General features: G+C 36.4%; 4 protein-coding genes across 8 annotated transcripts; 3 read left to right on the forward strand and 1 right to left on the reverse strand.

Moving 5' to 3' along the window:
• The first annotated feature begins 549 nt into the window (after positions 1-549).
• Positions 550-5174, forward strand: LOC7476330 (shaggy-related protein kinase eta). Of its 3 annotated transcripts, none has more exons than XM_006384003.3 (13): positions 550-901; positions 1444-1536; positions 1715-1774; positions 1862-2134; positions 2222-2296; positions 2370-2426; positions 3250-3390; positions 3489-3539; positions 3617-3712; positions 3917-4000; positions 4257-4358; positions 4576-4683; positions 4776-5174. In XM_006384003.3, exons 1-12 carry the CDS (start codon positions 887-889, stop codon positions 4669-4671), a joined length of 1143 nt encoding a protein of 380 aa, XP_006384065.1. In that variant the 5' UTR covers positions 550-886; the 3' UTR covers positions 4672-4683; positions 4776-5174. The 3 variants fall into 3 exon arrangements, with proteins under 3 accessions (XP_006384065.1, XP_006384066.1, XP_052307859.1); XM_006384004.3 differs by having other exon boundaries at positions 4576-4675; XM_052451899.1 differs by having other exon boundaries at positions 4576-5174.
• A 138-nt stretch (positions 5175-5312) lies between these two features.
• On the forward strand, positions 5313-14025 carry LOC7476329 (probable LRR receptor-like serine/threonine-protein kinase At5g45780). 3 transcript variants are annotated; one of them, XM_052451895.1, is made up of 12 exons: positions 5313-6475; positions 6599-6731; positions 6811-6882; positions 7312-7455; positions 7569-7640; positions 7720-7779; positions 8217-8290; positions 8379-8525; positions 8616-8954; positions 9477-9868; positions 10459-10780; positions 13839-14025. In XM_052451895.1, exons 1-11 carry the CDS (start codon positions 6376-6378, stop codon positions 10774-10776), a joined length of 1851 nt encoding a protein of 616 aa, XP_052307855.1. In that variant the 5' UTR covers positions 5313-6375; the 3' UTR covers positions 10777-10780; positions 13839-14025. The 3 variants fall into 3 exon arrangements, with proteins under 3 accessions (XP_052307855.1, XP_024455169.2, XP_052307854.1); XM_024599401.2 differs by lacking the exon at positions 13839-14025 and adding an exon at positions 11136-11921; XM_052451894.1 differs by lacking the exon at positions 13839-14025 and adding an exon at positions 10943-11129.
• On the forward strand, positions 13867-15554 carry LOC7470201 (uncharacterized). The gene is made up of 2 exons (XM_024600215.2): positions 13867-14789; positions 15113-15554. Exons 1-2 carry the CDS (start codon positions 13867-13869, stop codon positions 15318-15320), a joined length of 1131 nt encoding a protein of 376 aa, XP_024455983.2. The 3' UTR covers positions 15321-15554.
• Positions 15555-18919: 3365 nt separating this feature from the next.
• Positions 18920-21140, reverse strand: LOC7476328 (uncharacterized). The gene is made up of 3 exons (XM_002305026.4): positions 20950-21140; positions 19868-20095; positions 18920-19472 (listed from the first exon to the last, which is right to left on the reverse strand). Exons 1-3 carry the CDS (start codon positions 21056-21058, stop codon positions 19129-19131), a joined length of 681 nt encoding a protein of 226 aa, XP_002305062.1. The 5' UTR covers positions 21059-21140; the 3' UTR covers positions 18920-19128.
• Between the last annotated feature and the right edge of the window lie 12 nt (positions 21141-21152).

The following is a 21152-nucleotide window of genomic DNA, read 5'->3' on the forward strand; positions in this document are numbered from 1 at the left end:
TTAATATGTTTTTTAATTGGATTTGTATTAAAATAATATTTTTTTAAATTATTTTTAATATTAGAACATTAAAATAATCTAAAAATATAAAAAAATTAATTTTAAATAAATTTTTTTAAATTTAAAACGTAATATCAAACATAAATTTAAAGATAATTTAATTATTTTTTCTAATAGCGAGTAATCTCAAATTCATCAAAAAGTTAATAAATATAAATTGAAATATTAATTTATAAACTCAATATATATTAATACTAAACAAATAAAAGTTGAATCTCACAGACGTAAAAGCACAAGTAAAATTTGATCTGATAGGAATATTTCCTTTTCAACGGGCAGAAGAAAAGAAACAGAGAGACTGCTCTCTTTTCTTTTTAGGATTTAACGGTAACGGGAAGGAAGAAACAGGGGGCGGACACTGAGGTCCAAGCAGCCGTCCAATAATTGTGACGTTGTCAACAAAACAAGGTTCAAATCCCATTATCGTAATTCTCTTAAAACCAGAGGTTAAAAGAAAAGCGAAGAGAACGGAAAGTAGATAGATAGACAGACAGACAGACAGAGAGAGAGAGGGACACCAAAACAAGAGAAAAAAGAAAAGAAAAGAATTGACAAAAAGAAAAAGAAAGAGGGAGAGAGGAAGAGAGAGAGAGGGGCTGGAATCACATGGGCTTGTTGTTGTTGTAATTGTTGTTGATGTTGTCTTTCTCTCTCTCTGTCTAATTTGACACCCCCTCTCTCATCCTCTGTGTTTTGTTTTGTTGGGTCGTCTTCTTCTTCCTTTTTTGGCCATCTCTATTATTGCCTTAACATGATCTCTCTTTACTAATTTCTGAAGCAAATACAAACTTAATCAGCATCAGCTTTCTTTCCTTTTCTCTTACACATGGCTGAAGATAAGGTAATTTCTCTCTTTTTCTCACTTTTTTAAATTTATGTTGAAATCCTTGCATTTTCCTCGGGAAAATCAGACATGAGAGAGTTGGCTTTGTCTTGTGTTTTTGTTTTTCTAATTTTGGGTCTTAGAAGGTAAGAAGTAACTAATTGCAAGAAGGTTAGATGCTTTTTTTTTTAAAAAAAATGTTTACAATTTTTTTTTTCTTTTTTATTCTCAGCATCCAAGCAAATCTTCTTTTGCATTAGGGTGTATTTTTAAGATCTGGGCTTTCTTTATTTCCCTGCATTTTTATAGCTATAAAGCCTTTTTTTTTTGGAAATTAGCTTTTAGCTTCTTTGATTGGTAGAAATAGTTCTGCTAGAATAGATCTAGATGGTGAGTTCATACCATAAAATTTGTAATTTTGATTTATTTTCCTTCATCATCATGATCTAAGATCTCTCTCTCTCTTTTTTCTCTAGCTAACCAATTTTTTTTTTCTTTTATAAAGCGTGATTACAGTTATTATATAGATCTAAGATCACTGATGTCCGTGTGTTTCGTAGGAAATGACCACCCGTGTTGCTGATGGGAATGATCCGGTCACCGGGCATATAATTTCGACTACAATTGGGGGTAAAAATGGAGAGCCCAAGCAGGTAACTTTTTTTTTTGTTGAATACCTTTTTGTTTCTGTTTCTGTTTTGTCAAGGGTTCACTCTTTTTCTGTAGTTATCATAGGGTGTTGAGAATCAATATATGATTTTCAAGCAAATTTTTGGAGATTTAGTTTGCTGATGGTCAGATTAATTTCGTTGATGTTTTGGTTTCTTGTAGACCATCAGTTACATGGCAGAGCGAGTTGTGGGAACAGGGTCATTTGGTGTAGTCTTCCAGGTATGCAAATGTGTTCTCTGTTGAAGGAATTGACGATTAAGAAAGAGTTGTGTGACCAGGGTCATTTGATCTCTCTCTTTTTTGTAGGCAAAATGTTTGGAAACCGGGGAGACTGTAGCGATAAAGAAGGTTTTGCAGGACAGAAGATATAAGAATCGAGAATTGCAGCTAATGCGAGTGATGGATCATCCTAATGTTATTTCCCTGAAGCACTGTTTCTTTTCCACGACAAATAACAATGAACTCTTTCTTAACTTGGTCATGGAGTATGTTCCTGAGAGCATGTATCGTGTTTTGAAGCATTATAGCAATGCAAAACAAACAATGCCGCTTATTTATGTGAAACTTTACATGTACCAGGTATTGCATGCCACGTGCATCTGAAGTTGATTTGTTGCCTTATTATAAGCCTTGTGGTATTAATTACAGGACTTTCTTGTTTTCCAGATTTTCAGGGGCCTGGCTTATATCCATGCTGTTCCTGGAGTTTGCCATCGGGATTTAAAGCCACAAAATCTTTTGGTATGCTTCCTTACTATAAATGCATGTTTAAAGATGGTAGCTGTTATCTGAAGGCATTCTTGGCTGTCTGCAGGTTGATCCACTTACTCACCAGGTTAAGCTTTGCGATTTTGGAAGTGCAAAAGTGCTGGTATGCTGACTTTCTTCTAGTTTGCGATTCCTCATATTTGCTTTGTGTGACTACACTTAAGTTGCAGGATAGTTTGTAGCCTGTCTTTGGGATATTGTCCTGGTTCTTAACCAAAAGGGATGTCATTGCAATTAATTCACGTGCCTTCTGTTTCCATGAAATGTGTACAACTTTGAAAATGAATGTCCCGCAACATTGATGTAATGCTTTATGCATCCTTGTTTGATTAGTTTTTTTTGGTAATCAGTGTATAATATCATACAGTTGATCTGATCGAGTGTCAGATTTTCAATGTATTCTTATCATATTGTTCCTTTCAATTTTAGGGCTACCAATTTTCAATAATCCAGTATATCTGTATGCAAGTAATAGTTGTTGCAGATGAGTTTCTTGAGTATTCAGAGTATGATGTCAAGGTGGTCTTAGTATTGCTGTGCAAATCCTTATTCTAAATGTCTTCATATCTCTATCTCTCAGAATTTGAAACCTGTAAATTGTTTTATCAAATGAAAAAATTTATCATGTGACTTACATCTCTTTCATGGCCGGGTTGAGGAACTTGTTTGGTTTGGTGGACCAAATTTAAGCTCCACTTTATCTGCTCATCTAGTTCTGCAAGTACTGGTTATAGATGCTAATAATAATTGAGTGACTACTAAAGTTGAAGCCCTTAGATGCTAATAATAATTGAGTGACTACTAAAGTTGAAGCCCTTGTTTACTTGAAAGCTTTCAGTGCCAGTGTGATATGATCTGATTTTATTGCTTCTCATTCTTTATATACAATGTTCCATACATTGACAATCAAAGTTCCCTGTGAATAGGTCAAAGGTGAAGCTAACATATCATACATATGTTCCCGATTCTACCGGGCTCCAGAACTTATATTTGGTGCCACAGAATATACAACATCAATCGACATATGGTCTGCTGGTTGTGTCCTTGCCGAGCTGCTCCTTGGCCAGGTTAGCAGTTCGTTTTATTGCATTTTAAGACTGCTCTTTTGACAGTATTCCAAATGGTAATTTGTAGTTGACTGCTGGCCATTTGAATATTTTTACAGCCACTATTTCCAGGAGAAAATGCAGTGGACCAGCTTGTAGATATTATTAAGGTACGTGTTGCTTATTGATGCTTTTAATAATGCAATTCACATGACCATGAACCAACATCTTACTCACTGTTTTACAGGTTCTTGGCACTCCAACAAGAGAAGAAATTCGATGTATGAACCCAAATTATACTGATTTTAGGTTTCCACAGATAAAGGCACACCCATGGCACAAGGTATGCTTTTAGTTCCTTTTCATGAATGACTTTGAGGTGTCTTTCTTTTTCCTGCAGCTAAACTATTATGAATTATTATATTTTGTTGTTTGTGCATGTTGAGATCCACAAGGAAACAATTGTTGATCATTCAAGTACCATAATCTTATGTCTTGGTACAATTTGATTTATATTAGAGTTTCATTTAGTTGTTCATCTATTTAGGTTTTCCACAAGAGGATGCCTCCAGAGGCAATTGATCTTGCATCGCGGCTGCTGCAATACTCACCAAGTCTTCGCTGCACGGCGGTGAGTGCAAGTTCTTATTCTTTTTTCTGTCTTTATGTAGTTTCAACCTTGCTCTCTCCCTTGTGTGTTGATGTGCAAGATTCATGTCAAGTGGCAACTCCACGACCTTGTTGTTACTTTCTTTTTATATAAAGGCAGTAAATGGCCATCATTATTTATTTTTTGAAGAAAAACAAATCTTGATGTTACTTTCTTTTTTGCTACTTGAGATGCATGTTTGCGCATTGAAATCTGACAATTTACTTTTTTATCACAGTTGGAAGCATGCGCACACCCTTTCTTTGATGAACTCCGAGAACCCAATGCTCGCCTGCCAAATGGCCGCCCTTTACCATCTCTCTTCAACTTTAAACAGGAAGTATGTCAACTTTCTAATTCTGATTGTTTTTTCATCTTTGACCTTTTAGAAAAACAAAATGCAAGCATTCAAACATAAGATGGACTATGTTTTTAGTTGGGCAATTTCTTTGTTGCTCTTGTTATTTTATTGCAATTTTGTTATCCAATTATTTGGTATGCAACTGGCCAAGGTAATTCTATTTGTTCACTCTGTGTTATTGTTTGTTTCTTTACAGTTAAATGGGGCTTCTCCTGAGCTTGTTAATAAGTTGATACCGGAACATGTGAAACGACAAATGGGTCTAAATTTTATGCACCTGGCTGGGACATAAGCAAGTTAAGTGGTATGGGATTGATATCTAGCAGTTATTTCTGTGATACACCTGGCAGTTATTTCATCGTGAGGTCTGACCGGCAACAATTCTCTCTCTACCAGGATGCATATGGATCAGGCGGCTGGATAGCTGTGCTTTCTTCATGTTTTCTTCTCCCACGTTTTTCTCCCAATCCCATCCCCCTTTTGTCAAAACCCTTTTTGTTTATGTACATGTTTGATAGTAAGATAGCCTGAGGTGCACTTATCAGATAGCTGCTAGCAAGAGGTAAAAGGTGGAGAAGTGTTCATCCATATAGCTAGGAAGAAGGCCCCTAATATAACGGCCCAAAGAAAAGGGGTGGGCCCTGGTGTTGGATGTGGGGGGTTTGTTTTTACTTGCCCGTGTTGTTTCCTATTAGTTTTTGTTGATTTGTGGTGGCTGACTTGAATTAATTGCAGACAATTGTCATCACTCGCTTTATGTGCAAAAGTAATGCTATTGCGTTCTCTTGTAGTAAACGTACTTGTTCCTTCCTTGTATTTCGACTTCAGGGTTTTCGTTCACCATCTGTTTAATATTTGCTATGTTTGTGTACATCAAATGTTCCTCTTTGTTTGAGCCCAAGTTTAGTTTATTAGTCTTGCAAATCTAATCCTCAGCATGTTCTAGCTTTTGATGTCCCAGCTGCAAGAACCTGAGATGCACAGGAAAATTATGGGTTTGATAATATGTGAAGATTGCTTAAGATAGTTTAGACTTAGAGAGGTGAGTTACTGGTCATCAACCACCAAATAATGGCTGTAGCCCTGTAGCCGATAGCAGTTCCAAATCTTGCACAAGCATTTTAGTGCCTGTATGGTTTATAAGTAACTTCACTGGTCTCTCCCTGTCCTCTGATGATGATTCCATGGAGTTCAACGGTGTCTCCCTTTCTGATAAAGTTTGTTGTCAGCTGAAGACGCAGGGTTGTGTTTATGGTAAAATATACGGGCAATGTGGTAGAGATGGGATTATGGAACTTGGGATTATCTCTCGGTGCAAAAATATTTTTAATTAAAAATATAAAATATATACAAATAATTTTTTCTTAAATTTTTTATTTTTATATCAGAATATAAAAAACATTGAACCACACAAAATTGTTTCAAGCTCATCTTTGCTAAAATACGGCTTTCAAACTTGCCGCCGACACAACTCCAAGTACATGTTTTTTCGCGCTAGGAGGGTTTGCTCCGAGATCATAAACTCAAAAAGAATTTGAAGTAGCTTAATCTGAGCCGTTGATTCAATTTAATGGGTCAAAGTAAATGTCTACTACGGCCATGACTCAACTACTAGTATGTATAGTAGGAAAATGGAGACAAGGGGACCATGCATGTTATGCCCGAATCTCGAGGATGCCAAACGCTATCAGAGCCATTCTTCTACTCTCTCTCTCTCTCGATCTTCCATCAAACTGAATAAAAAAAAAAAAAAACACGTTTCTATGTTATTGTAGCAGTATTTTTCTTTTTTCATGGTTTAGTTTGTAAGTGAATTTATTTTTACGTGTTTCCTAGGTAATTAGAAAGATTCAATATAGTCATAGTAAGTTTGCAGGTGGGGCGTTTGTCTTGAGGACATCGAGACAACATCCAAATCCAATTAGTCCTATTATCTGCTCTTTTGCTACACTCCTGTCAGAAACAAAAGTTGGCTTTCTCATCGGGACAGGAAGTAATGGCGGCCATTTTGTTCCACATCTTTTTAGCAGTCTTTTGGGTCCATTTTGCTCAAGCAACTGGTAGTCTTCTTTCTCCAAAGGGTGTTAACTATGAGGGTATGACTTTCAAACTCTATATTCAAAATGATCTTGCATTACACAACCATGTGATTTGTTAATTACTGTTGGTTTGTGTTTCGTTTCTTTCTTTTTGCTTACTTGGTTGGTTTGTGGATTCAGTGGCCGCATTGATGGCTGTGAAGAAAGAAATGAGAGATGAGTCCGGTGTTATGAACGGTTGGGATTTGAACTCTGTTGATCCTTGCACTTGGAATATGGTCGGTTGCTCTCCTGAAGGCTTCGTCTTCTCCCTGTAAGTGAGGAACTTCTTTTTGTATAGTAATAAATCTTCATATTTTTTAATCTTTTATTCTGGATATTGTTGCTGCTAGGGAAATGGCAAGTGCAAGATTATCAGGAACTCTTTCGCCTAGTATCGCGAATTTGAGTCACCTAAGAACAATGTGAGCCGCTGTTACTTTCTTTCTCTGAGTTCTTCACTTGATTTGTACATGAATTCTTCTGCTATTAATTGTTTGTTTCTGTGAGTGTGCGTGTGTGCGTGTGTTTTTTTTGTTCTTTTCTTGGAGTATAAGCTAATTATTGGCTAGTCTCATGGCTAATGAAATGTTGCTGTTATGATTATTATGACAAACAGGACTAACTCAATTTTCCAGTTAAGAAGTCCACGTAGGAAATTTGAAAACCGTTTCTGTTTGTAATAACTTATGAGCCTTGGTATTGTAAAACCATGCTATTCTTTTGAATTTGCTGATGCTCTGTCGAGGATGATGTTCTTTTTTGTTCCGGTTACTTGACATAAACGCAACAGATTCAAGTTTTGATATCGTATCTTGCATTACCTAGCTAATCTTCATGAGCTATGCTTGCAGGTTATTACAGAACAATCATTTATCTGGTCCCATTCCAGAAGAGATCGGAAAGCTCTCAGATCTTCAAACTCTTGACCTCTCAGGTAACCAGTTCGTTGGTGGTATTCCGAGCTCTTTGGGATTTCTGACCCATCTAAGTTACTTGTAAGTTGCTTGACCTCAACACATGGCATTTCAATTCCTGTTGATTTTTTATTTTAATGTTTCTTTTGATAATTTGTGTGTTATGTAAAAGTTTAACATGCAAACTTTTCCAGGCGACTCAGTAAAAACAAGTTAACTGGGCAGATTCCAAGACTGGTGGCCAATCTTACTGGACTTTCATTCTTGTATGTGGTCCATACATGTCAACAATATTACCTCATATAGTGTACGTAAATGTTAACTTTACTTCGATATGCTTGGCAGGGATTTATCATTTAACAATCTTAGTGGTCCAACTCCAAAAATATTAGCAAAAGGTTACAGGTGAGATCTTTATTAGAACTGTGATTATTAAAAAAAAATTATCTCCTTGATTCTTAAATGCTTCATATTTGGCCAGTGTAATTTACTTTGCTTTAAGGAACCTCAGGTTATTCTGGGCTAGCATTGATCCAATCTATTGGATCTTTGCAAAAACTCTAAAGAGTTGTTATCTGATGTCGTTGAGCTTGCAAAATGCTTGCAATTGTCAAGTAAAGTTGTTTTTAAATAGAATGAGATGCAGATTGCAGGTTTCAGTTTCTACTGCAGTTCCCTTTTCATCAAAATGTTAGATAATCTCTCGTGGAAGGGAAAAAAAAATCAATATCTGTAGAAGTGGTTGGATGGGAGTTTATAACTTCTAGTCCCATTAATGTTTACCAGTGGTGTCCATCATTTCTGTTCGCAGCCATCTGATGGTGTGCATGTTTTTATTGCAGTATTGCTGGGAATAGATATCTTTGCACTTCCTCACATGCACAAAATTGCACGGGTATCTCAAATCCAGTGAACGGTAAATGTACTTTTAGCTGGTTAAATAGTTCTTTTAAAGAGATGCACTTTAACAATGTGACCACAAATGCTTGATGTCCTACTTGCAGAGACACTTTCATCTGAGCAAGCCAGAAGTCATCATCGGTGGGTGCTCTCTGTTGCCATAGGCATCAGCTGCACTTTTGTGATTTCTGTCATGCTGCTTGTCTGTTGGGTGCATTGGTATAGATCTCGTCTACTCTTCATATCATATGGTACTTCCAAACTCAGTGCTTATCTAATTTTCACAAATGAAATAAATCACGCAAAGCAATATGATTAATTGTGATAATTGCATTTTGCAGTGCAACAAGATTATGAATTTGATATTGGTCATTTGAAGAGATTTTCTTTCCGTGAACTACAAATTGCTACAAACAACTTTAGTCCGAAAAATATCTTAGGGCAAGGTGGATATGGTGTGGTTTACAAAGGATGTCTCCCAAATAAAACTTTCATTGCAGTTAAAAGGCTGAAGGATCCAAATTTTACTGGAGAAGTGCAGTTTCAAACTGAAGTGGAAATGATTGGCTTGGCTTTACATAGAAACCTCTTATGTTTGTATGGCTTCTGCATGACACCTGATGAGAGGTTGCTTGTTTATCCTTACATGCCAAATGGCAGTGTTGCTGACCGCCTGAGAGGTTTGCCTCATTTTTCTTGTTCAAACTCTACTATTAGTTCATTTGGGCGAGTAGGATTTTTATTATTCTCTGGTCTAATGCAAATGGAGGTTGTTTCTCATTAAAATCTACAGCACTAAACAGTTGGAATATATTGAGCATTAAAGTCCTTATTGGTTCTCTGAAGAAACTGTTTTTTGTTTTTCCTGCTTAACATACTCTTTCTTATCCCTCTCCAACATTAACATTTTAGTACTTCAAGTAGAAAATCGTGCTGAATCTTTTCTTTAGTTATATTTGAAGCTTTTTATTTTTCTTAAATCCTTTTTACAAGATATCTGCTTTAATGAATTTTGTGTCTGTTTCTTAATAGTATATGTTGAATAGTATTGGTAATTGGTTGATGAACAAACTCTTTTTCATGGTTGTTACTTTAATAAATTGTTTTTATATTTCTCTTTGTTTCTTCAATCGAAACAAAACCAATTATAGGTGAAGAATTTGGTTCTGCTACATCATTATTTGTTCAATTCTCCTTTGCAGAGACCTGTCGAGAAAAACCTTCTTTAGATTGGAACAGACGGATACACATTGCCCTTGGGGCTGCCCGTGGACTTCTATACTTGCATGAACAATGCAATCCAAAGATAATTCACAGGGATGTTAAAGCTGCGAACATTTTACTTGATGAAGGTTTTGAAGCTGTAGTTGGGGACTTTGGTCTTGCTAAGTTGTTGGATCTTAGAGATTCACATGTGACAACTGCGGTGCGGGGGACTGTAGGACACATTGCACCCGAGTATCTTTCAACTGGGCAATCATCTGATAAAACTGATGTTTTTGGATTTGGCATACTACTTTTGGAACTTATAACAGGGCAAAAGGCATTAGATGCTGGAAATGGCCAGGTTCAGAAGGGAATGATTCTTGACTGGGTAAGTTATTTCTCTATATTGTCCTCCACCACTGAGTTTACAATTTACAAACATCTCAATCTTCCAAATTTATATGGATACTTCTATTCCTGTGAATCCATGATTGCGGTGTGATTAACCATAATCATGACGCAAATGAATAATTTCTCTGATATGTAGCATCTATCTGGGGAAGGCCTCGTTACTTGAAATTGAAAAATGATGGCCAAAATCTGAATACTCTAAACTCCCTTGTACAAATTGTGTAGAGATAACTTGCATGTCTTGTTCTCGTGGCATTTATAGGAAATTATACCAACTCATTCTTGAGCTGCATTGCCCATAATTGTCAGTGCCGTGTTCAGGAATGGGTTTTTCATGCCTGCTTAATGAATTCTCAAGTATGGAGGATTACAGTGGCTATGAACTGATGCTGGTTACTTATGAAGTACCATAACATGTATCTTCTAGTTTTATGATTGCTTTCTGGTGACTGGAAACCAGACATTATTTATTTAAAGGGAACCTCTGTACTGAATTATAATCCACCATATGCTCTCCTAATGTGCTGCACCAAATACAAAATTGTAAATGGTGGCTGAATTTTACAGGTTAGAACTTTGCATGAGGAGAAGAGGTTGGAAGTGCTAGTGGATAGGGATCTGAAGGGATGTTTTGATGTGTCCGAGCTGGAAAAAGCTGTGGATTTGGCTCTGCAGTGTACTCAGTCACATCCTAACCTTCGGCCAAAAATGTCAGAAGTCTTGAAGGTCCTAGAAGGTATTGTTGGGCAGCCTGCAATTGAGGAATCACAAGGTGCAACTAGTATTGGTGAGGCAAGGGCATGCAATTGCTCAAGGCATTGTAGCGATGTTCATGAGGAATCTTCTTTCATCATTGAAGCAATGGAGCTTTCCGGACCTCGATAACCTGGTATAGTTTCGCCTTTTCTGAAATCAACTGTAAAATGATTTTTCATTTAGTATGAAAATAGTATAATTTTCCCTTTCTGAATTCAACTGTAAATGATTTTTGCATTTTGTAGAACAGCATTTTACACACAAGAAAATCTCTTTTATTCTTTGCATTTTGCAGTGGGGATTGGTTTGCTTTAGAAGGATGCTAAAATGTTCTTAAATCTTGCATGTGGTGGAAAAACTGCATTCTTGATCATCACTGAGAGAAACTCCAGACAAGATACTCCTTGTCTTCTGGGCCTTCTAATATTCATTTAGAGCAGCCCCAGCCCCCAGCTAACATGCTTTTCATCCACCGCTTGTACTTCTAGGATTAACGCACATGGCATGCAAATGCAACTTATAATTGACCATCGTTACCAAGAACTTGCTTCCCTCCTCTTAAATCCTACCATACAGCTTGATAATGGGTGGCTGTCATTGCACATGCCATCTCTATATTCTGTTGTTAGCCCCATGGCTTTTCCTCATAATTGAAGACTGTTACTTGTACAACCTGGCTGACACCAATCAGTAGGGGCGGCCTACTGTCCTTTACTTATGGTGAAGAAGGGAGTCTGATCATTATCTGTGCGTGGTTTGTGCTCAAGCTGGGGTTCGGTTAGGATTCACGTACTGAAGTGAAAACGCACTTTGTGAAAATTCCCTGGGTCCAAATGCCACCAGTCCTGTAGTCTAGCATTGAAAGGGAAATAGTAAGAGGTGGTATTAAGATAGATAATGATCTCTATCTCCATTTTTGTTCTGATAGCACCCTCCTCTGCCTCTATGGTCTCACCGCCCTTGGACTTTCTGGTCCTTCAATTGCGCCTACTTTTGACGAGGGGATCCAAATTTCAAGAAAGAGGGCCGGCTTCCATGTGATAAAGAGGACTGCAGAGTAGTTAAAAGGAGAGTAAATTTAGTAACGTTTTGGATTTCAGAAAAGAAACACACACTAGTGAGCAACTTGAGATGAAGTCGATCAGCTGGCCGAACCACTCCCCAAGGACTAACATTTTTCCATAGCAAAAATACTGACACATGAACAGTTTATGAAAAAAAAAAACCCTACAATACATTATCATTTTAGACACGAAGAGGGACTTGATTCGGGTGCATGAACCCTAACATGAGTATTAAAAATAATTTATTAACCATTTCGCCCGGCCCAAAAAAATTGATTTTTATTTGTTTAAAAATATTTTTTTATAATTTTGAATTTTTTTATATGTTAATATTAAAAATAAATTTTAAAAAATAAAAAAAATATTATTTTAATATATTCCAAAATAAAAAAACTTTAAACAACCGATTTCATTACGTGTTTCCAACCTCCATTTTCATTTCATGATATATATATATATATATATATATTACACTAGCAAATGAGAGAGACCTTTTACTGTCGATTCTTTTCCTGCATTTCAGTGCTTTATTTAACAATAAATAAATAAACGAAAAGACCAAGAGAGAGGCTGGCAAATGGGACGTAAGGAATTTTTTCCATGCTCTCCGTGGAAGAAACCTGTGGGTGATGCTCTGATACCACCTCCTGCAAGCAAGTCAAGATGAAAAAAAAGAAAAAGAAAAAAGAAGAAGAAGATGCGAAGCTTTTACATCTCCTGATTCATCCCTCAGTTTTTGGTTCTGCATGAAAACCATGGATTGCAAGCATTGGACAGACAACATCTCCCCCCTCCTTTTCTTCTTCAAGACGTTACGTACGTTGGATATAAACTCAGATAAGCTTCAAACATAACATAATTCCTTACGTGTCGTCTTCTTCCTTCCTCAAATTCAACCCCACTCCACCATTTGTCTCTTTCTCTTGTCACAAGTATATTATAAGTTTCTACCGTCCGAGGTCAATTCCGACCATTTTTCTTTCCTTTCTTACATAATCTTGGACGTCATGGATAAGTTTTAGTATTTTTAGGTGAGTAATTACTGGTATTTATAGCGGATACACACAACGGTTTAATTAATGGATTAATCTTGATATAGAAAGTTGACTTGACGGTATAATTAAGATATAAAATAAATTCTTCTTAATTAAGTTATCCATGAATTGACAACTATTATTATTTTTTTGGTTTTAAAGGTGACTTATTATTTCAACTTAATTTGAGGCTAACTACGTAGGGTCCATTCACTGGAAATCTTACCCCCTCATGCCCTCTTAGACCTAAAACAAGTGTGAGGATTGTTAAAACTGGAGTCAGAAGAACAATATTATTTATTTTATTCGAAAGAGAAGAAATTAAAAAACAACAAGAACTCTCTGTTAAATACTCAATTAATTACTCTAGTACTATTGAATTAACCAAATTTTGTGGAAAATCCCTAACAAGGCATGAATTAAGACTTACCATCTATAAAAAAAAATAGAAGATCTTATCAACATTAACTCCCGGCTCATGAATAAATCCTAATAATCATAATACCAAGAATTATATTCCTAATTAAGTGATCACTAATTATTATTTCAATTTAATTAACCTTTATTAACGGCTTCCATGCACTCTCCATTTATTTTCTTCCACCAAAGCTCTTCACCCTCTCTCAACAACTCCTGCCCCACACTGTACACATAAAAATCTGCTGTCCATAGAGACAGCATTAGGATTAAGTTAAATTGATGAGACAACTTTGCTTTAAAGATAGATAGATCTCTCTTTTGTCAACTTAATTACAGTTGAACCTGGAAGTAAACGTTTTTTTGTTGAGACATGGCGGCAGGTTTTATTAAAGTTCAAGTTATCGAAAGGAGTAGGTAAACTATCTGGGCGCTGTTTTCTTTACCAAGTTATTATCTTTCAGTTATATTTACCATTATTAAGCTTGTTCAATTCTTGGGTTATCTTTATTTTTTTTTTGTGAAGATTTTTGGTTTCTTTGGAGGTTTTGGAGTCGTGAGGTTTTTTTCTTTTGTTTGTTGTTTGCTACCAATAGAGGTGCTGCTGTCTTCTTGTTGATATCTGAGTTTGGCTGTTCATAATTGAGGAATTTTGCTTTCGTTGGAAATCATTTAGAGAGGTGGAGATTATTTTGTTATGAGTAATGGATCAAGACACACAAGGAAACGAAGGAATTATTGGGAATTTGGACCAAGTGTATCGGGGAAGGATTGTCAATGCCAGTGATTTGAGTGGAAATTCAAGCAATTTGGATAATGGGGTTGCCATAGAGACTTTAAAGGTAATAAATTCAGGAGAGAAAGTGGCTGCTGTGGTGGAAACTGGGGTTTTGAATGCCAGTATTGAGGGGTTGGGATCCAGTGAGAGAGTGGCAAGTCAGGGAACAAGTGATAGGAAAAGAATTGAAGAGTCAATGAATGAAGGAACGGTCGCAAATACAATTGATATGGTTAATGGAGCTGTACTTGAGACTGTTATTGTGATGAATTCAGGGGCGACTTCAAGTGTTGATGGAGAAAATAAGGATTTGGGAGCAAAAAATGAGGAGTTGGGGCTCAGATGTGGAATGATAGATGAGGAAACACGTCATGGGCTTGGAGATGGTGAGGTATTAAATCAAGTTGAGCGAGGAAGAGGTTGGTATTCGAGTAATTCTAGGGCTGTGCTTGAGACTCTGATCGCGATAGGTCCTGAAGAGAATGCGGGTATTAATGGAGGAAACCAAAGATTGGAACTCAGGGGCAATGAGATGAGGTTAAGTAAGGGGACAATGGACGAGTCAGAGAAGAAAGTGATCAAAGTGGGGAAGTCATCGTGTGTGGTTGATATGACGAGTGGTGGTGGCGGTGGAACAGGAGGAGGAGGTTTTAAGGATAATTGTGATGGAGAAAGGGTTTGTAGGATTTGTCACTTGAGTTCTGAGGGGTTGCTGGAAGCTACTGACGCAATTGCTACTGCCACAACCAACTCCATGGATCTAATTCAGATTGGTTGTGGATGTAAAGATGATCTTGGCATTGCACATGTGTATTGTGCTGAAACATGGTTTAAGCTAAAAGGAAACAGGTAAATGTTTCGAGCATGGAAAGTCAAGTTTTAGTATGAACATTATGCTTATATATGTATACATGTTTATTGATGTTGAGATTGGATCAGGCTTATTTTATCTTCTTGTGTTTACTATTCGTAAGGGCTATGCTAGTTTGCCATTTAATCTTTATTTTAAATTATTTTCCTCGTATAAAATCTTGCAAGCAATATTCTGAGTGGGGTTGCTTCTCTTAGTTAATGCCGTGTTACACTGTTTCTCGGGACTTTCTAGCAGAGATTATTTTCTTCTTCTATTTTTCATAATTCTCTGAGATGTCTTCCATATTTTCTTTATGCAGAATCTGTGAAATATGTGGAGAGACAGCAATGAATATCAAAGGTGTTGGGGAGAACCCTTTTCTGGAAAGGAGATTTATCAGGAGCACTGGTTTCTCATCAGAGAGCAGCGGAGGGTGTTGGCGGGGACAGCCTTTCTGTAACTTCCTATTGGCATGCTTGGTAATAGCTTTTGTGCTTCCATGGTTTTTTAGGGTGAAAATGTTTTAGAATTTATTCCATTGCCATTCTTATGCCTTCTCTTAGGAGTTGCCCCATGTGAATATTCATTGAACGATCTTGTGGAGACTCTTTAGGTCTTCATAATTTAGCCTGAAAATTTCAGGTTCCAGATCTCCCAAGTTGCTACATAGACAGCAAAGTTCTATGTTGTGGAGATTGTTACTGTAATGCTCTCATATACATTTGTTTATTAATGGAAAGTCAGCTTGCGTGTTCCTTGTCTTTTACTTCTTCCTTGAACCTCGCTTCACAACATGGAAGTTTTGGTCATTAGCTTGGTAACTGTCGCTTGTGTCTTTAGCTTATTTTTGTGCCAAGCCATAGCGATGCCTTGATTTCACCCATGAGCTTTGGTTTGGCGGATCTCTGCATGGGTTATTGGACTTGTACATTTGATCCTTCGAATGACCCTGAATAGCTGGGGATTCTTATGCCAGATGCTCCAGTTGTTGGGGTAAACTCTTGAGACTCTTCCAGCCATACATCACTAAGCTGACTAGTGTAGAAAGCTTCGAAAATGGGAGACTTTCCAGCCATACATCACTGAGCTACTAGTGTAGAAAGCTTCGAAAAGGGGCTACAATATTGCCATTGCATCTCTTGCAATCTTCCATTCTCCCGCGATCTTGGAGTTTTGCCTCGTCAAATGGAGCATCAGCAGGGAACGTGTACTCTAGAATCCACTACTTTTCAATCCCCCTTTACCAGAGAATGTAATGGAAGACCGAAAAAGAAAGGAAAAAGGCACAAACCACACAGCCATATGCAAAATAAGACAAGATTCTCGCAACCACAACAACATATGAGACAAGATTCTCGCCCAAATCTCAGAAATAAATTCGTTGTTCTCAATAGTCAACACGATGGACATAACAAATAGCTAAAACAACGTTAAATTAAATTAATTAAAAAGAAATAGTTTTATTGTGGAGTAAAACTAGCTCAGTGTTTCGTCTTTTATTTTTTGTTTCTTTTTTTTTTAAGTCACTAGATATTTATTTTCAATTTAATTTTTTTACATTGAATTAATTTGGGTTTGAGTTTGATGATTTGTATCAATTGGCTTGATATGAGCTTTTTATGGTGTCAAGAAAAAAAATATCACTTGTTTAATGCTCAATTTGACGAAATAAAATATGATTTTATTGATTTAAAATAATTGGACCTTTAGAGATTGCATTTGAAACTAAAACAAATATGTAGTCTACTTTTTAGCAAATCAGAGACTAAATTGAACAGAAAACAAAAAGATAGTTGGCGAGTGGAATACACATGCTAACCTGTATGAAAGACCGTCACATTGTGGCAACCATTGAGCTCCGAACGTGAACTTTCTTGGTACCATTGGAAACATCTTAGATTATGTTTCCTTACTTGATAATGCGTGATGATGAAGGTGCTTTGATGTGACTCCAACAATTTATTTTTGTCCTTTTTTTTTAATCCTTTTCTCCTTGATTTCCGCATCTAACTCTCCAAATATCATGAAGAAATATTAAAAAAATAATGGAAATACAACATAAGAAGAATATACAATCCGTTGTGGGTTGCAATAGTTACCTACAATATTTTATTTTTATTTTTTTAGTCTTATGATTTGTTTTAGCTGCTTTTTTTTTTCTCAATTTGATCCTTTCATATTAAGTTGATTTGAGATTAAGTTTGGTAATTTATTTTTGTTGGCTTGAAATAGGATTCTAGCGATATCAAGAATAAGTTCAAACGTTGAGTAGATAAATTTTATTGATTTAAACCAATTTAAACCTTAAGAATTGAATTTGAATTTAAAAGAAATATTCAGCCTCCTTTTTCACTATGGATGGATGAATCTTTTATTTTAGTCTCTAAAGTTTTGTGTAATTTAAAGCCATAAATGAATTTATTTAGATATCTAGAATGTTTTTAACTGAAAAATAGGTTAAAAATAAACTTTTGATATAAAATACTTATACCTCGACTTTTCAGAAATTCTTCGGTCACCAAATTCTAGGTGAGTAAATGGTGCATCATTTGTTGCTTTAGAAGACACATCATCTGCTGTTTTAGATAATACATCGTAGTTTATGTTTTTTTTTTTTTAATATATATATATAAAAAATAAAGGGCGGACAAAATTCTAATATAGAAAAAAAGGCTTGCGGGTGATGTCTCTTTTCATAGGACAAGCGTGTAACTCACATGTTTTGCTCTTTTTATTTTTTTTTAATTTTTTACTACATTCCACATTTCGTTGCTTTTTCTCCTGTCAATATTCCCCCTCCCCCTCCCCCTCCCCCTCCCCCTCCGTTCTTTTCAGCTGCCGCTATAAAGACTAAAGAGTTCTTTTATACCTTGAGCTCAAAAGGCAAAAGGAAGTCATTTTTCCCATCTGTCAGGTATGCTGCCAAGTGCCAACTTTTAGCCTCAGGTCTCGGGCTAGTGTTTGAGTAGAACACGTGTGAATTATATACTTTCTAATTCATAAATCTTTTTGCCTATCAAGTCAGCTTTCCAGTGCATCTAAGCTCCTTTTTTTTGTTTTGTTTTGTTTTTTACTTCTAATTCATAAATCTTCTACGTTAGCTTTCCTCCTCCTCCTACTAATACTATAAATTTGGATAAAACACTGATAAACACGGTTGGACCGCAACAATAAATAATAGTTTTTCGAAAGTGTAATTGTGCATGGTTATTCAAAATAATAGTTATTTTATTGTTTGTTTAGTATGGTTATAATTATACTAATATTACTATACTAGTAATTGATTAATCCATCCCTAATTATAATTGTACTTAATAACCACACCCCAAAAAAGAAATTAAAAAAAAAAACTTTGAATGAATTTAAGGCCATACGTTTATTTTCTCTAATTTCAAGGAGAGAGAACGAGCCTCTCTTAATTTCTTTCAAAAAAAAGACAGAATTGTTATCTATATAATTATATCTCCCACTTTTACAAGTTAAATACTCTATCACAATTCTCTCTCGCAAGCCAAGTGCTGTTGAATACAAAGGAGGATGCAATGAAATGGTTCCAGATCAAACATGAAGGAATCATCCTTAACATGTCCCAGAATAGTGGATCTTAGTTCTTTTCCCCACTACGTAAGTTTAAAAACTTAACATGTCCCAGGAGTTTATGTACCTGAACTTATAATTTTCATCTAGAGATAATTGAACTGGTAGAATCTTAAGTTCAATGATTTTTTCTGTTCTAGTTTCAACTGTTTGTGCTATTAATATATTGGAGTTGGACCGTGCAGATATCATGCGTCCAGTTTTCCCATTCCAAGGCTTTGTGGCGGGTCTGACCATAGTTTATGCCAATAATTTTGTTGTCAACCTGGTTGGACTGCACATTCTGTCGCCAGTCTCTTCAAAAGAATTGATTTGTGCTAGCAGCCAGCTGGGTGTTGCTTGCTTGAATTATAATGTACTACTGTTCGTCTGTGTGCGTATCCTATAGTAGGGAAATCTGGGACGTTGGGCTTTATTGATCCAAAAGGGACAGTGGTATTCTTGGAGGCAATCTGTTGACTATTGACAATGGATGCAAGCAAAAATTTTATCCAAATTTATCAGTGTTTTCCATGCTGCATATGCTTCATATGTAAACCACTGAACTCAATTGAAGTATAGAACCAGACAACCTTAATGGCGGAAAAGTAAAACAATGTCAAGAAATCTGGGCCAAAAATAACACAGGAACTGCATTTAGAAAACACTATGTTCTTGGAATTTAAGTTTCTTGCTGCCACGTACGTTGGTTTCCAGCAGCTAGATTGCCTGTCTTCTGGCTCAAGCACTTCTCATTTTTCAGGACCTCAGAAATTCCAGAAGCTCACCCTTCTTCAACTTCGAGTAACCTTTTATTCCCCTGGACTTTGCTAGTTCCTTCAGCTCGGTCAGTTTCATTTCCTCTACTCTTGGCAACTCTGATATGCTGCCGCTGGCTTTGGCCTCTGATGCTTCACTATTCAGCTCAGCATTCTTTTCTCCTGGCGTTGATGGAGATGGTATCGAAAACTTCTTTGTGAAATTAGAATGTGGTCTGGTTAACTTAAAATCCGCCAAGGCATTTCGTGCTTGCATCTTCTGGACCTTGGGCACACTTCGTTTGTGTGTTGGGACATTCTTTCCTTCCGTAACTGTATTTGTGTCTACGATAAATCATGAAACTAAAAATCAGACATGTTTAGTGAGTCAACAAACCACATGCATTGTGGTAGGAGTGATCGAGCAAATTTGGTAATGATACTAATCATCCAGGGGATAAGTGGTTAAGGAGACAATAACGAAAGTTTCTTCACCACCACAAGGGAATGAACCCGACGAAAGGAAATTTGTGTTATGTTTACAAGGGTTTCCAATATAAACAAAAAACAAATGTGTGTTAAGAGAAATGGTTTTCTTTTTAATAAGATAGATAGTATTCTTGTGCAGGAAAAAACCTTATAACTTCAAGAACATTCCTCCTAGAAACGGCATGTAAAATGATTTTATCTCCTAACAAACATTGTTCTGGAACTGAAAGAAGCATATCCATCTAGATTACCTTTTGCTTGCTTCCTTGAACGGAGAAGAACTTCCAGAATTGAATCAGTAGGGGACTTCTCAGACCTGCCAGCATTCTTCTTCTCAGTGGCGGTAGACTCTCCCTTCGAGATTGAATACTGTATCCGTCTGAACAGGGCCATTATCTCCTCCTGGTTAGATGACAAGGGAAGTTTTCTATCAGAAGATTGAAGCACGCCATTCTGTGAAGCAAAAGCCAAGGACCCATCTGCAATCTCAGCCAAATTTAACAAGCTGCATCAAAAAATGGGCTCTTAGTTTGAAGCTCACAAAATGATTTGGCCCAGAACCAACACATGCATCGAAAGCCTAAGTTCTTGACAAGTCAATGAAATGACAAGGGAATAAAGTCAAGCAAAGAAGTTAAGCATTGTCTGACAATGAAATGTTTCTGGGTTGCAATGAATATCAAAGATGATGCGGTTTGTGCTGTTGACAGTCTCAACACGGAGGGGACTTGTGGACTACCAACCAAACAAAAATAAGAACCACTGAAAGCAGCATACGAGTACCAAATTGTAAAGGGTTGGAAGATGCAAAATCCTTGACTTGATGGCATCTAGTGATGACTACTGTTATTACCATAGCAGGTGTATTAATTAAATATTAAGCTAAAGTTTTTCACTCTACCTAGTCTAATGCCGGACACCTTCATTCAAATTCCATGAATAGTTTGATGGGCCATCAAATTCACGAGGGAAACTCAAATGCTTAAACACAATCCAAGCTAACCAACACAAAATGATTTATTCTCCCGGACATTAGAGATGGAAACCAGCGACACATTTTGCACCTATTAACATAAATCTCAACGACTCAATCACATATTGGCTCATGGTGAGTGAATCTAAACATTTTCAATTCATGACATGATGAACACACATCAATAACAAAAGACGAAGAAAAAAAAAACAAAAGACAGAAATTTAGAAAGCAATTTAGCATGCAGCAGATCTAATCTATTTATAAAATCAACTACTTTGTCACACCAAAACTTAAATAATGTGCCATTAAAAATAAAGAGTCAAACTTCCAAAAAAATTGGTGCTCAGGAGATAATACCTTTGAGAGAGTAAATAGGATACCCCAACTTGAGCTGCTTGCTGAAAGAAACACAAGAGGGTTTGTTAAAGAAAGTGTTTTGAGGATAGAAAACAACAGCAGAAACCATCCTTTCCAGGCAAACTTTGAGACTCTGAATATGCAAAGTGGATTAGATTCACAGGTTCTCTTATATAAGACCTGTGGGAGTAGAGTAGCTGTTT

The sequence above is a fragment of the Populus trichocarpa genome, chromosome 4, assembly GCF_000002775.5.
Source record: "Populus trichocarpa isolate Nisqually-1 chromosome 4, P.trichocarpa_v4.1, whole genome shotgun sequence".
Lineage (NCBI taxonomy): Eukaryota > Viridiplantae > Streptophyta > Magnoliopsida > Malpighiales > Salicaceae > Populus > Populus trichocarpa.